Source organism: Canis lupus, chromosome 34 (assembly GCF_003254725.2).
Source record: "Canis lupus dingo isolate Sandy chromosome 34, ASM325472v2, whole genome shotgun sequence".
Taxonomy (NCBI): domain Eukaryota; kingdom Metazoa; phylum Chordata; class Mammalia; order Carnivora; family Canidae; genus Canis; species Canis lupus.
The window spans coordinates 19,579,606-19,594,636 of NC_064276.1; the positions used below are offsets into that span (position 1 = coordinate 19,579,606).

The 15,031-nt window shown below is 47.2% G+C and overlaps 1 protein-coding gene across 7 annotated transcripts in view; it reads left to right on the top strand.

Annotated features, from left to right (window-relative positions):
* ST6GAL1 (ST6 beta-galactoside alpha-2,6-sialyltransferase 1) overlaps positions 1–7,115 on the top strand; it is a 121,056-nt gene extending 113,941 nt beyond the window's left edge. For all 7 annotated transcript variants that reach the window (XM_035710141.2, XM_035710142.2, XM_025451511.3 and 4 more), the window contains 3 exons: positions 153–251; positions 1,330–1,504; positions 4,007–7,115. In XM_035710141.2, coding sequence (XP_035566034.1) covers positions 153–251; positions 1,330–1,504; positions 4,007–4,248 — 516 coding nt within the window. In that variant the 3' untranslated portion in view covers positions 4,249–7,115. The remainder of the gene's footprint in view (positions 1–152; positions 252–1,329; positions 1,505–4,006) is intronic.
* The last annotated feature ends 7,916 nt before the right edge of the window (positions 7,116–15,031 follow it).

A 15,031-nucleotide genomic window follows, 5' to 3' on the forward strand; every position in this document is an offset into this window, starting at 1 on the left:
TCACAAATCGCTGAAATTAAGTGCTACACCAAGACAGAAGCCTCACGGGCCCTGGGGCCTCTGGTGGTGCTTGTGACCTGCCAGTCAGTACTACGAGGCAAGCGTTTACATGTCAGCATCCAGGTGACAGTTGGTCTGTTTCTTCCTTGCAGCTGGTCACCACTGAAGGGCGCTTCCTCAAGGACAGTCTGTACAACGAAGGAATCCTAATTGTATGGGACCCGTCTGTTTACCATTCAGATATCCCAAAGGTAGGTGGGCGTCCGTGGGAAAGAGAGATTGAGTCTTCCGTTTGCCTAGAGATGCTCCCAAGTTCCTGGGTTTTGAAAGTCACGGCTGACCTGGGCCAGCCCTGAAGACTGGCTCCTTCGTCATCCGGACGAGCAGCGCAGAAGTATTCCTGTCCTGCAGCCTCGCTGCTGTGCTCGGCCCCACAGGGCCGTGTTTCTCTCTTAACTCTGGCGCGGGTCAGGAGTCGGGGTGGCTGGATTTCTCACTGTTGGGTGGGGCCGTCCAGTACAGTCATTTCGGGTGCGGATCAGCAGGAGTAGACAGTGATTACACATTCCTGGGACAGAATCACCATTCCACTTTCCAGAATTCTTCCCATTTCAACTCATAACAACAGAGGGAAGTAGATAGAGGCATGGCTGTTTCCCTTGTACAGGTGAGGAGACTAGAGTACGGAGAGGGGAAGTCGCCTGCCCAGGACTTTGTTTACCAAGCGGAGGGCTCTGTTTTGGGGTTGGGAGTCTCAGGCCCCCTTGCTCTGCAGCTCCTCCAGAGTGGCACACTTGCTGTCCGTCGGGCGTGTCAACCAGCCTCTCCCTACGTGCCGCAGTGCCACAGGACAACGGTGTCAGGGCGCAAGGCTGGAGGCTGCTGTCCTGGGGACACTGGATTCTGAAGTCAGACCCCCTGGGAGCTGACGGCTCTGGTCATCCATCCCCGGCGCCCTCGCCACCTCAGCCTCCACAGTCTTGCTCTGGTCTCACTTAGAACTGAAGTTTGCCTGGGGCGGGACAGGGGCTCGGGACCGACAGTGTGGCAAGCTGTGCCCCAGTTTTCGCCCCTTTAAAAATAAGAAGTGGGATTAGATGGTGCCAAGGGCCCCTTTGGGCCCTGATAGCATTCCCTGAGTCATGATCCCAAAGTTTGAGGCTGTGCTGGGGTGGCCAAGCTCAAAACTCCCTGTGAGCACCGGCTGTGTGCTGGGTCCGCTGTGCTGTCAAGTGAGAGCTGTGATGCGGAGAAATCTGGAGTCAGCTCCAAGGAAGGGGCTCTGAGGCACATCCCTCTTCTTGAGAAGACCCTCTCCTTCCCTTTCAGTGGTACCAGAGCCCCGACTACAGCTTCTTTGAGAACTACAAGAGCTATCGCAAGCTGCATCCCGACCAGCCTTTTTACATTCTCAAGCCCCAGATGCCTTGGGAGCTATGGGACATCATTCAAGAAGTCTCCCCAGAGGAGATCCAGCCCAACCCCCCATCCTCCGGGATGCTCGGTGAGTCCGTATCTGGGGAAAGACCTCTCATGTTTGTTTCTAGAAGAGATTAGAAAATGAGATCTCATTCATTCATTCATTCATCCAATTCTTTGCTTACCAAACAATTGCTAGGTTTTTGCTGTGTGTGTAGGCTGTGCCAAGTTCTAGGTAAGATCCAGACACCAATAAGAGAGAATCCTTTTTCTTTAGGGTGTTTGTGGGGGAGTTCAATCAGGGGTCAGAAAGCCAGGAGGGAGCACCCCTTCTGTCAGCGAGCTTGGTGAAGGAGTGGCATTGGGCCAGGCCCGGGTAAGGGGTGGATTTGGTGTGGGGAGGGGGCAGGAAAACAGGAAGGGCAGCACTGGGATTTGGAAGAGGAGGGGAGGCAGGCATTGGCCTCCCAATTTAAGGGGGCACCAAAAAATTCAGTGACTGGGTAAATACTATGCATACGGTATCTTTTAAAAATCACAATTAATGTAAGATTTTAAGCTGAGTGAAATATCAACATTTTAAATAAGGACAGGATCAGTGATCATGTTATGCTGAGCCATACTGGAATCCGAGGACAAACAAGAATCAATAATATTTTATTCAAAATTTTAAAAATCGGCCTTAACCCGGTGAGTACCCTAGTCATGGCCCTGAGAAGAATGAGAGGCAAAGCTTTATGGGGTTTGAGGGTCGTGAATGGAGCTGAGGGAGCTGGTGTAGGTGGGCTGCGGTCTGAGGCCAGAGGGTCCTAAATGCGGGCTTCAGACTTTCTTCTTGGACACATGGAAGGGCAGCTCTTTCCTCTGCCCCCCCCCCCCGCCCCCCCCGCAGGATGGCTCTTCTCCTCCAGATAGCTCCAGGACACCACCCTGTGTGATGTGCTTGCTCTCCTGGAATGCAGACTCCCTCAGGGTGGGAGGTGAGACTGAAGCATTCTTTTTTTTTTTTTTTAATTTTACATTTTTTTCCTCAAAACTTTATTTAGATTCTAGTTAGTTAATACATGGTATAATATCGGTGTCAGGAGTAGAATTCAGTGATTCATCACTTACATACAAGCCCCCGTGCTCCTCATCACCAGTGCCCTCCTAATCCCCACCACCCTTCCAGCCCTTCCCCTGCCCACCTGCCCTCCAGCAACCCTCAGTTCTCTGTCTTTAAGAGTCTCTTAGTTTGATGGGTTCTTCTGGGTGCAGAACAGGGTAGCCCCGTGGGAACTGTCCTCTGAGCTCATGAACAACTGAGTGTTCAATGTCACAGGCACTCCTTGGAGAAAGGGATGGGGGCCATCTCAGGACCATATCTTCATACCTTTTTCTTCAACTTCTGTATGTATGCATTTGGGGCTCTTCTGGGAGACCTTATGAGCAGGAATAGTTGGAAAAGCATCTGGGGAACACTCTCCCATCGCCCCAGTGGCTGGTGTTTATCCATGCAGTCCCCTCCACTGCCAGCCCTGCCCTCATCCATCCCTCCTGGTCATGGCCCCTACCGGGCCCCATACCACTGCTGCTGGGAGATTTAATTGAGACCCATAGGAGGTGCTCCCTCCCATAATTTCCAGAAGCCACTTCTGTTGCGCCTTCCCCAGCTTGGTTGCAGAAGTATCTTTTCTCCCCCACTGGACCAGGGGCAGCCAGAGAGGGCTTTTCCCATATCTGATTCCTCTGGAACATAGTTGCTGCTAGCAGTTCACAGTTTGGCTATTAGTGAGAACTGCTTCATCCTAAGGGGTCAGAAGGGGTTGTTAGGAGGAGTCTGAGAGCCATGATCTCACTGTATGCTAGCAACAACCTTTGTGGTAGGAGAAGCGGTTGGATCACCCCTCGGGGCAGATGGAGACCCTGAGGCCCAGGGAGAGACGTGTCCTGCATGAGACACTTGAGCCAGGTGGGGACGAGCGTGGGTGTAGCAGGAGTCTCCTGCCTCTCGTTGGGTTGTGTCTCCAGCACAGTGTTCTGTGCCACCTCCCCGAGAGCGCCAACCTGGCCTCACCCCCTCCGCTCTATCTCCTGTCGGAATGAATGGAGCCCGTCAATATGGGCTACGCAAGTTCCTGTTCCCACCACCCCCCTGGCAGCTGAGGGAAGGACAGCCTCCCCACCCACACTCTTTCTCTGAAGTACCATTAAGAAACAACTCCCCCCAGTCAGCGCCACCTGCGAGGCTCTCGCTGGATACACAAGTGCTAGAAAGTACTATCTACGTGTGATGGTACTGTCTCCTCTGTCCTCTTGTCCTCCCTCTTCATGTTCACACCGATACACTCAGTGACTGATGAACGGAGCACTTCAGTCCTCTAGTGTTTAGGGATTCACAGGTCATAAGCTCAGCAGCCTGCACCCTGAGGAAGCCTGCTGGACTGGCTTACTGGCAGAGCTCGGGCTGAGAATCAGAGCTGTCAACAGAAACTCTAGATCGACATCTCCCCAGGTTTGGGTTTCTGAGCTGCTGGACTCACGGGGCAGACCTCTAGGGTGCTGGAGTGGGTTGTCGGGCAGGACTTACCTCTGCTCTCCTCTTCAGGTATCATCATCATGATGACACTGTGTGACCAGGTGGATATTTACGAGTTCCTCCCATCTAAGCGTAAGACTGATGTGTGCTACTACTACCAGAAGTTCTTTGACAGTGCCTGCACGATGGGCGCCTACCACCCACTCCTCTTCGAGAAGAATCTGGTGAAGCACCTCAACCAGGGCACAGATGAGGACATCTACCTGCTGGGGAAAGCTACACTGCCTGGCTTCCGGAGGATTCGCTGCTGAGCGTGGGCTCCCTGGTCAGGTCCCCCTCGCCATTCTCCACCAAGTCTGGGCAGATCACGCTCCTAAACAATCGCGGCCCGCACTGTGGGCCTTCTGTGAGCGAGAACCACAGGCTGTAGGAGTCCCAACAGCAAGCAGCCAGGTCCAGCCTGCCCCGTAGCTGCAGAGGTGTGCGAGCCCAAAGCCTCCTGCCACACACATGTACACACACACCTAGCATTCTTTCCATACCACCTTCCCACCAGGGCTGCCAAAGCTGGGCTGTTTTCTCCTTATTTTCACAAACCAGCACTCTCCATTGCTTCAAACCTGCACTTTTACACCGATGTCACATTTTAAAGAAATTCTCCCGAATTATGATTGGGCCAGTATTATAGGGTGGCTCTGGGGGCCAATGAGTGGTACTGGGCATAGGAAACATGTCGATTCCTCCAGAACAAAGTTTCTCCCAAAGCCCATGCCCCTGGGAGAGGTGGCATTCCTGTCTCTCTGGCTGGTTTGGTGGGTCCTTAGCCTGGGTGCTTCTGAGCAGAGGGTCTTGATGAACCCACACCTTCTCCATATGGAGAAGAGAGGCACAGAAGGGCACGGTCTCCATCCTCCGGCTGTCCACAGTTCAGTGGGAGAGAGACAGGGAGGATTCAGTGTGCTCAGTGCTCAGGGCGTTCGTGGCGAGGCCGACTCCGTGCTGTCCGCTCTCATGCTCAGAGGGGCCACGCATTTGCCGTGACTGTGGTCGGAGAGGGCTTCGCTGAGCTGCGCGGTGGAGGAGCTTTTAGAGGAAGTGGAGAAACACGTCAAGCAGATGTTTGAGTCATTTGAGTTGTGTTTTCCCTTCTGCCTTTACTGCCCATGTTTATTCTCTAAGGTCTGCCCAAACTTCAAGGCTCAAGTTATTTTTTAAGGAAACCGCTCCCTCTGAGTGCAGCCCCATGGCAGACACCTGGCAAGCCAAATGCCAAAAACCTGACTTGTCCACGCTCGGCCTGGCCTGACCCTTCGCTGCAGCTGGGTTCGCACACCGTGTCCGCTGCTTCCCTGTCAATGCCTGCCCCACCCCCTCCTGCCTGCCACCTTGTTTTTCCCCTCTAAAACAGTAGATTGTTTCCCTCTCTCAAATTACTTTTAAGGCATTTTGTACTTTAAAAGCCTCCCGATCCGATGATTTCTTTGACCTTCATGGGCTTTTTTGCAGAATGTGTCTCAGGGAGTTAGGGATGTGGTTCCCTAGAATTTAAAGTTGCTCTCAGAAGTCAGAACCTTAGGGCAGCCTGGGTGGCTCAGCGGTTTAGCGCCACCTTCAGTCCAGGGCGTGATCCTGGAGACCCAGGATCGAGTCCCACATTGGGCTCCCTGCATGGAGCCTGCTTCTCCCTCTTCCTGTGTCTCTGCCTCTCTCACTCTCTGTCTCAAATAAATTTTTAAAAAAAATCTTAAAAAAAAAAAAATACAGAACCTTAGAGATAATGGTTTATCAGACGGCTATGCCCTCCACCTCTCCGGCAAGGGGCAACGTCAGAGTCTCCAGATAGAGCCCCTCCCACCGTGGTGTGCAAATAAGCTTCCTGGGGAGTTTTGCTACCCCCTTCCCAGGTGAAGAACCACACTGGACTGGTCTGGCCCCGGTGAGGAGAAGGTAAAGGACTCACTCAGGGTTACAAAGTAATGCTGTAGAGCCAGGGCTCCTAGACCCAGGCTTGTGGACTCCTGGCTCCATGTGCTTAAGGGCCTCTTCAGCTTGAGTTCTAGACCAGCGGTCTGGGAGCTGGAGTGCTCTCATGCTGCCAGACCCTTGGGTTATATGGGCAGTAGAAGGAGTCCTGGAGAGAGAAGCCCTGGGTTTTCAAATTGATGTTCCCCTGTTTACTAGCCATGCCACCATGGGCTAATTCTCCTGAGGCTCTGTTTCCACATTTGCTAAATGGAGGTAATGAGCCTACCTCACAGGGTTGTTGTTAAGCTTACATGAAACACCTGTCCCGGGTCTGTACTTGGCACATAGCAGGTGCTTAGTACATAGTGGCTTCTTTGCCTCTCTCCCTCCTTCCTCCAATAAGAACCTGCTCCAAGCTCACACCTGGGCAGGACCTTGCTTTGAGGGAAGCCAGAGAGGGAATCCCATCATCAGGGAATTAACTATGCTACTGGGAGACGACAACTGCCCTGGCTGGAGCACCCAGGAAACCATCCAAGGCAGCGGGGGTGCAAGTGCAGAAGTGTCCCTCCTCCTCCTGCTCCCTCCTTGCAGCTCTGGTCTTTTGGCTTGGGAATAGGCAGAGCATTTGGGCTGCTTCCTGCTGTGTAGAGGGAGTCTTCTCCACCTCTGTGCGCCCAGGAATTCTCAGCTTGCTTTAGGTTCTCTTTCGATGCACTCATTGCAATCTTTGAATCATAAACAGAGGAAGGTGGCATTCCACCAGTGGGAGATAGGCGTTGGTGTGGACACTGAGACTACACTGGGTAGATGCTAGCTTTTAATTGTTATTATTAATATAAGGGATCAAATTAATTTAAGTGTGATTCTGGGTCTATGGAACTTTTAATTCTGTGTTCTCTATGGAAACTAGTAAAATGCAAATAAGACAGGGGTATTATTGTTGGTCTGGTGAGATGTTTAATATTTGCGACAGGTAACTTAAAAATGGTGACTGTGTGCTGCAGGGAAGTCCCCGTCCCAAGGGGTTTGTGTCTTTGTCAGTAGGTGTCTCTTCATCCTTTGTCATGTGTTCCCCCAGTCCTTCAATCACGTAAGCTATTCATTTTGGTTTGGAGACCTCCATCTCAGAAGTGTCTGAAACATGCCTAATCTCATTCTGAATTACCCAAAGATTATGTAAAAATTTAAAATAAACATGTTTTTAAAAAGCTTCTCCCTCTCTTCTTACTCGCTAAGGGAACCACTGCTGCTTATCACCTTTTGTCTCCAAGGAGGACATGACTGGAATCCCAAAGCCACGAAGCCTCCCCCACTAGCTTCTCTTCAGTACTCCAGGAGGAAGAATGGTCTCTTTATGTGGCAGCTTGATTGGTTTTTCTCCCTTTTGCTCTTGCTTGGATTCAGATGACTGAGTTGTCTGCCCCCAGGGAAGGGATGAAGGAGGACAGAAAGCAGAAGGAAGGTGTTCACCTTGGTTTCCAAAGGCCTAAGGACCCTAAGGGAATGATGTCTCAAGGGGATAGCTAAAATGCTTGGATAAAAACCGTGAGAAGCAGGAATAGGAGAGAAAGGAAAGTTCCTTTTCTCTGCGAACTGCATACACCTGCCATTCTGGCTTGAATGTGTCCCCCTAAACCACACTCCATTGCAGTCTGTTTAAGTATGCAAGAGCAGGGACGCCTGGGTGGCTCAGTGGTTGAACGTCTGCCTTTGGCTCAGGTTATGATCCCGGGATCCTGGGATCGAGTCCCGCATCAGGCTTCCCACAGGGAGCCTGCTTCTCCCTCTGCCTATGTCTCTGCCTCTCTCTCTGTGTGTCTCTCATGAATAAATAAATAATATCTTTTTTTTAAAAAAAGTGTGCAAGGGCATTGTGTCTACAAAAACTATGCACAGACCTTAATAAAAAATTTCTTATTGGTAAAAAAAAAAAAAAATACTACCCATCATCTGAGCTTCCAATGAGTCATAAGTAGAGGGTCTTGCCCAGGTGTTGCTGGCTGCTGACTGATCAGGGTGGTGGTTGCCGAAGGCTGGGGTAGCGGTGGTGATTACTTAAAATAAGAGAACGATATGGGGTGCCTCGGTGGCTCAGTTGATCAAGTGTCTGACTCTTGATTTTGGCTCAGGTCATGATCTCAGCATCATGGGATCCAGCCCTGCATCAGGCTCTGCGCTCACATTCAGCATGGAGTCTAATTATGATTCTCTCCCTCCCCCCCTGCCCCTCACCGCCCCTCACTTGTACTCTCTCTCTCTCAAACAAAACAAAACAAAACAAAACAAAACAAAACAAAACAAAAAAACAACGAAGTTTGCCACATTGACTCTTCCTTTCATGAACAATCTCTCTGTAGCATGCAATCTTGTTTGATACATTTTACCCACAGTGGAACTTCTTTCAAATTGGGGATCAGTCTTCTCAAACCCTGCCACCGCTTTTTTTTTTTAATGTATTCATGAGAGACACACAGAGAGAGGCAGAGACACAGGCAGAGGGAGAAGCAGGCTCCATGCAGGGAGCCGGATGAGGAACTCGATCCCAGGACCCTGGGATCACGCCCTGACCAAAGGCAGACGCTTAACGGCTGAGCCACCCAGGCGTCCCTCCTGCCACTGCTTAATCAACTAAATTGATATAATATTCTAAATCCTTTGTTGTCATTTCAACAATTTTTACAGCATCTTTACCAGGAGAGTTCCATCTCAAGAAACCACTTTCTTTGCTCCTCCGTGAGAAGCAACTCCTCATCCATTCAAGTTTTATCTGAAATTGCAGCAATTCAAATATAATAATAATGAAAAACTTGGATATATGGCAACAATTATTAAAATGTGACATAGAGGAACTGAGCAAGTGCTGTTGGACAAAGCATGCCAGTAGGTTTGCTTGACACAGGGTTGCCACAAACTTTCTTAAAAAATGCAGTATCCACAAAGTGCAATAAAGTGAAGTACAACGAAACAAGATATGCCCGTATTTACTTCTGGCACCTGCACCCAGTGCTTTAGTGCTGTAAGCTTCCTGGAACTCAGCTGTAATGCCCTATCAACGCAGACTGGGTTTCTGTCCAGACCCCAGTGGAAAGGGAGCTCAGGATAGAAGTGACAGAAAAATAGACTTCTGGGAACTGAGGTTTGTTCTCGCCACATTTACAGTGGCCCTAAATCTGTCAGGTCCTCTTAGCTGGTGAGCTAGGTGGCCTGGGCCCCTCTATCTGCGTCTGGAGGGGAACTCTGCAGCCTCCTCAGGCTGCCTTTCCCCTACTTCCCACTCTAGTTAATCTGCTGCTTTTTAAAAAGGTGTTTATGTTGGACATGAGGGAGAAAGAACGAGTCCCTGGCTCCTCCTCACCTCACCAACCACTTGGGAGAGCCAGCCCACAAAGGGAAAGGCCATTCCAGCGAGAGATTCGTCGGCCACCCCAGTAGCTCTCCTCACTGACCAAAGCCCAACTCTTAGGCTCTTTGTTCTTACAGAAACCTTTGCACCCTGACAGCGTGCTGAGCCCACACCCCTAGGGTACCAGTTCTGTAGCCGGAAATGGGAGGGGAGAGGGGCACACCTGGACGCCCCAACTGCCACCCCCACCAGTCCTAGCTCCGGCCTCCTGTGTGATCTTGGTTTCTTCTTTCCTTGTGATGCGCTGGGCAGCCCTCTGGGATGTGCTGTGATTTAATAGGGAGTGCATTATTGTCCAGGGTCACTTTCCACTTTTCCAGGCCAGAAAATTCCTCCCCGTGGCCGGGATAATGACATCAGTTGCAGGAAAGAGGAAAAGGCCTGGGGCACCCATAAAAATCCCACCACCTGACTCATTTATACCACCAGCCAGTCCTTTTCAGCACTGACTGGATAACAAGTTTCTAATAGGAAGAGGACTTCAGTCCAATGGGTGGTAGTGGGAGACAGTGACAAATGGCCACAGTGCCTGCCCTCCAAGAAATCAGAGCCTGGGAGAACGGGCCTGCCTTGCCTGTGTGTGGTGTCAGGCTTAGGTGAGAGCAGCGAGGCCATTTTCTGGAGCGCCAGACCTAGGTGGTACACTCACGCTGCTAGGCAGGCATTTATAACTGGAGAAGAGTACCATACAAATGCCAAATAATAAGAAATGGGATTGTACAAGGAAAAGAACGATAATGAAATTATAGAAAAAAAAGAGATTGACTTGACAGGGATTTGGGTAGTCTTAATGGGTGACAGTCTTGAGGGATGGGCAGGATTCCTTTTTTTTTTTTTTTAATGCTTTTTCTGATGATAATAGTAGTACATATTCACTGTTAAAAGCATGAAATCATAAAGGGGAAAAAGTCATCTGCATCCTATCATCCAAAGATAATCTCTGCTAGCAGTTCCCAATTCTATTTTAAAATACTATATATCCATACATACACACACGTACATAAGATCACATCCCACTTTTTAAAATTTAAAAATACATCACAAAAATGTCTCCAGAACAGTAGGGATGTCTTTGTAATTACACTTTTGTGGGGGGAAACAAGTATAAAAAACCGCATGTCCAATTCTAAGGAAAATTGTATAAATTATAACATATTTTTTTTGTAGAATATCTGCAGTGACACAGGCAGAGAGAGAAGCAGGCTCCATGCCAAGAGCCTGACGCGGGACTTGACCCCGGGACTCCAGGACCGCACCCTGGGCCAAAGGCAGGCGCTAAACCGCTGAGCCACCCAGGGATCCCCCGCCATCTGAGGTCTGAGGAGCAAGAAGGATTTGGAAGCAGTGAATATATTTTGTATGTGGCAGGGTTAGGGTCAATAAGGCAGATTGTTGTAGCCAGGCTTCAAAATGAACCCCACTGACCCTCACCTCCTGGTTTCATGTCTTTATGAAATTCCTTCCCATGCTGGAGAGTACTGATCAGTGTTACCAGTAGGATACTGAGGAAATGACAGTTTATTATTTCTGAGGTTAGGTCACAAAGACATTGTAGCTTCCACCTTGCTTTCATCTGGATCACTTGCTCTAGGGCAAGCCAACCATCATGTCATGAGGACACTCCAGCAGTCCTGCAGAAAAGTCCTGAGAACTGAAGCCTCTTGGGAACAGCCAACAGAAACTTGCCAGCCATGTAAAAGCAAGGTTGCTGGCCAGGTCCTGTGGTCAGAAGGGGCCTCCAGCTGTATCCTGCAGTTGGGTGGGGCTAGAGACTGTGCTCTCCGGCCAGGCAGCGCTGACGTCTGGGTTCCTTCATCAGGTTGGGCCCACTATACTCTGCAATCGAGTCCAGTCACCATCAGGGCTCCCTGCCTGTGCAAGGCCAAAGGTTGTGTTCAGCAAGCAGGCAGGATCACAGGCTGGGCTCTGAGCCTGCCAGGGTCACTGTTCAGGCTCCCTGTTTTTGCAGGTTTTGCAGAGGTTATGCTTAACAGTTGGACAGGGGGGCTGGTGTGGCTCTCTGCCTAATCAGGGCTGTAGGATGTGTCAGGCTCTGTTCTGAGGGTTCGATGAGTATTAACTCATGTAATCCTCACAACAAGGAGATCGACAATTTTGTTATTCCCATTTTACGGACGAGGCAACAGAGGCCTGAACAGGTCGGGTACGAACGGAAGTAACAAGTAGGTATTAGTGGAAGAGCCTGCTCTAGTGGTACGAGCAGGGTACAGTCCAGCTCTGGAGCCCACGCTCGAAAGCACTATGCACATCAAAGCTTTCCACACGTTTCTGGATTTTTCAAGTAGGCATATGTAACTGGGGAAATCCAAAGGACCAATCACCAAGACTGAAAGGGGAGTTTCGTGTTTAATACAAAGAGGAAGCAAAATAACCCTCAGGGTAAATTCCTACCTTTTGAAAATGTTTCCTGGAGTAGAACCAAACCTCACTGCCATTACCAATGGCCTCTCCACATGGGGACGACTTCTTGGGGCTTCTGCTGTGTCCTGTGCTCCCTGCCATATCATTCAAGGTGATCTGCACCACCGGCCCGCTGGTCTGCCACTTGCCAGGTGGCCTGCTGACATTTTCATCGCCAAAGTGTCTGTCCAAGTGGATGGTGGAATGAAACACGCAAGCTGCCTCTTCTCTTCCCTTCTTTTTATTTTTTATTTTTTATTTTTTTTAAAAAAGATTTTATTTATTTATTCATGAGAGAGATATATAGAGAGGCAGAGACACAGGCAGAGGGAGAAGCAGGCTCCATGCAGGGAGCCTGACATGGGACTCAATCCTGGGACTCCAGGATCATGCCCTGAGCCCAAGGCAGACGCTCAACCACTGAGCCAACCAGGCGTCCCTCTCTTCCCTTCTTTTTAAATATTTTTTTTTATTTGAGAGAGAGAAAAAGAGAGAGCATGAGCTGGAAGAAGAGAGAGGGAGAAAGAATATAAAGCTCAGCACAGACTCCAACTTGGGGCTTGATCCAACGATCACGAGATCATGACCTGAGCCCAATCCAAGAGTCTGACACAGCCAACTGAGCCACCCATGCGCCCCAACTCTTCTAACCCTTCTAATGTAGTCGTCCGTCTGGGTCTCTGTGGCCCCAAGGAGTTCCTCAGTCTCACCCCTGGGTTATGGGATTTTCACAATAGTATCTTGTCTATGAATAGTTGCTAGTTGGTGTTCTTGTGAGGGAGGCTGAAATAAGGAATGACCTATGCTGCCATCATGATGATATCACCCAGTATATCTTTTCAAGTGCTTATCAGCCATTTGTATATCCTTTTGAAGAAATATCTATTCAAAACCTTTGCCCATTAAAAAAAATGGGTTAATTTTGTCTTTTTATAATTGAGTTTTTTAGGAGTCCTTTATAAATTCTGGATAAAAGTCCCTTTTTGGATATATGATTTGCCAATATTTCTCCCATTCTGTGGGCTTTCACTTTTTCAATGGTATCATTCAAAGCACACAAATTTTTAATTTTTATGAAGTTTATTTTTCTTTTGTTCCTTATTCTTTTGGTATCATATCTAATAAAACTTTGCCTAAGGTCATTAAGATTATTTCTGTTTTCTTGTAAGATCTTTATAGCTTTATTCTCATATTTGGGTCAATGATCCATTTTGAATTAGTTCTGGGATAGGTATAAGACAAGGAGTCCAACTTCATTTTTTGGAGTATGTGGATATTCAGTTGCCTCAGTACTATTTGTTAAGAAGATCTGATATACTCATGACCATCCTTTTGCATATAAGGCTTTTTGGAGTCTCATTTGGTTTTAAGTGCATTTCTTAAAACCAATACATTATTAGATTTTGTTTTCTGACTCAGAATGCTAGCCTTTTATGTTTTTATTTTTATTTTTTAAAAGATTTTATTTATTTGAGAGAGAGAACACAAGCAAGAGGAGGGGCTGAGGGAGAGGGAGAAACAGACTCCCCACTGAGTGTGCAGCCTGATGCAGGGCTCGATCTCAGGATGCTGAGATCATGACCTGAGCTGAAGTCAGATGCTTAACCAACTGAGCCACCCAGGTGCCCAAGAATGTTAGCCTTTTAATAGGGAGATTTTAATTTATTTTAAAATCATTTTAATGTACCATCATAATTATCTTTAACTGTTACCTTTTTTCATTCTGTTTTATACTTCCAACTATTTTTTGTTTTCTCCTTTTATTATATAGGTTTTCCTTTTATCATTTTCAGAGCTTTGTATAATATACATTTGATATAGCATAGTATATATATCCCATATGTCATTCTACTCAAAGCTTTGCAAAAGTACTTTACCCTATATTTCACTCCTTGTCAGAGTCAAAAATGAAACGATATCTTATATTTCTATATAAACAAAGTAAGTTTGACAAACTTTTATTCTCTATTCCCTATCCTTAACCTTTGTTACTATTAGGATTTTAGTCCTATGACCCAGCAGTTGCACTACTAGGCATTTACCCAAAAGATACAAATGCGGTGATCCAAAGGGGCACCTGTACCCCAATACTTATAGCAATAATGTCCACAATAGCCAAATTATGGAAAGAGCCCAGATGTCCATTGACAGATGAATGGATAAAGAAGATGTAGTATATATAAACAATGGAGTATTACTCAGCCCCAAAAAACAAAATTGTACCATTTTCAATGATGTGGATGAAACTAGAGTGAAATATTATGCTAAGCGAGAGAAGTCACTCAGAGAAAGATAATTATCATGTGATTTCACTCATATATGGAATTAAAGAAACAAAACAAATGAATGTAGGGGAAAGGGGGGAAAAATAAAATGAAATCAAAGAGGGAGACAAACCATAAGATACTCTTAACACTAGGAAACAAACTGAGGGTTGCTGAAGGGGAAGGGGAATAGGGTAACTGGGTGATGGGCATTAAAGAGGGCACCTGATATAATGAGCACTGGGTGTTATATATAACTGATGAATCACTGAACTCCACCTCTGAAACTAATAATACACTACATGTTCATTAATTGAATTTATATATATATATTTTTTAATTAGAGGATTTCAGATTCAGAATATTGTATGGAGAATAATTTTTGATGATATCATTCAGTTTAATAACCAGTTACAGCATATTTTAAGGAATATTTCTATTTTAAATAGATTAATTACTCAGCAATAATCATTTTATACTGTAATATCCCCAATCTTGATGCTCTTAATTTGCTCCATTTATCATTCTGTTGCAATACATCTTCAAAAACTTGTTTCAAGGGTACACAAGTCCTTACATATCTGAAAATGTCTTTCTGTTTTCATGAAAAACAAATTGCCTGGCTATAAAATTCTAGTTTCTTTATAAAACTGCACAGTGGAATCATATTCCTATCTAGTTGTAAGGTTCAAAAGTCAGTATAGGGGCACCTGGATGGCTCAGCAGTTGAGTGTCTGCCTTCGGCTCAGGTCATGATCCCAGGGTCCTGAGATAGAGTCCCTCACATTGGGCTCCCCACATGGAGCCTGCTTCTCCCTCTGCCTGTGTCTCTGCCTCTCTGTGTGTCTCTCATGAATGAATAAATAAAATCTTTAAAAAAAAAAAAAGTCAATATAGAAGGCAAAAAGCAAAAAACAAACAAAAAACAAAAAACAAATGAAGGCAAAAAGCACACATAGTGAAACCTTCTCCTAAAATTTTTTTTAAAGCACACTAACCCCAGATCTGGACCCTTGAAAATACAAAAGTCCAAGATTA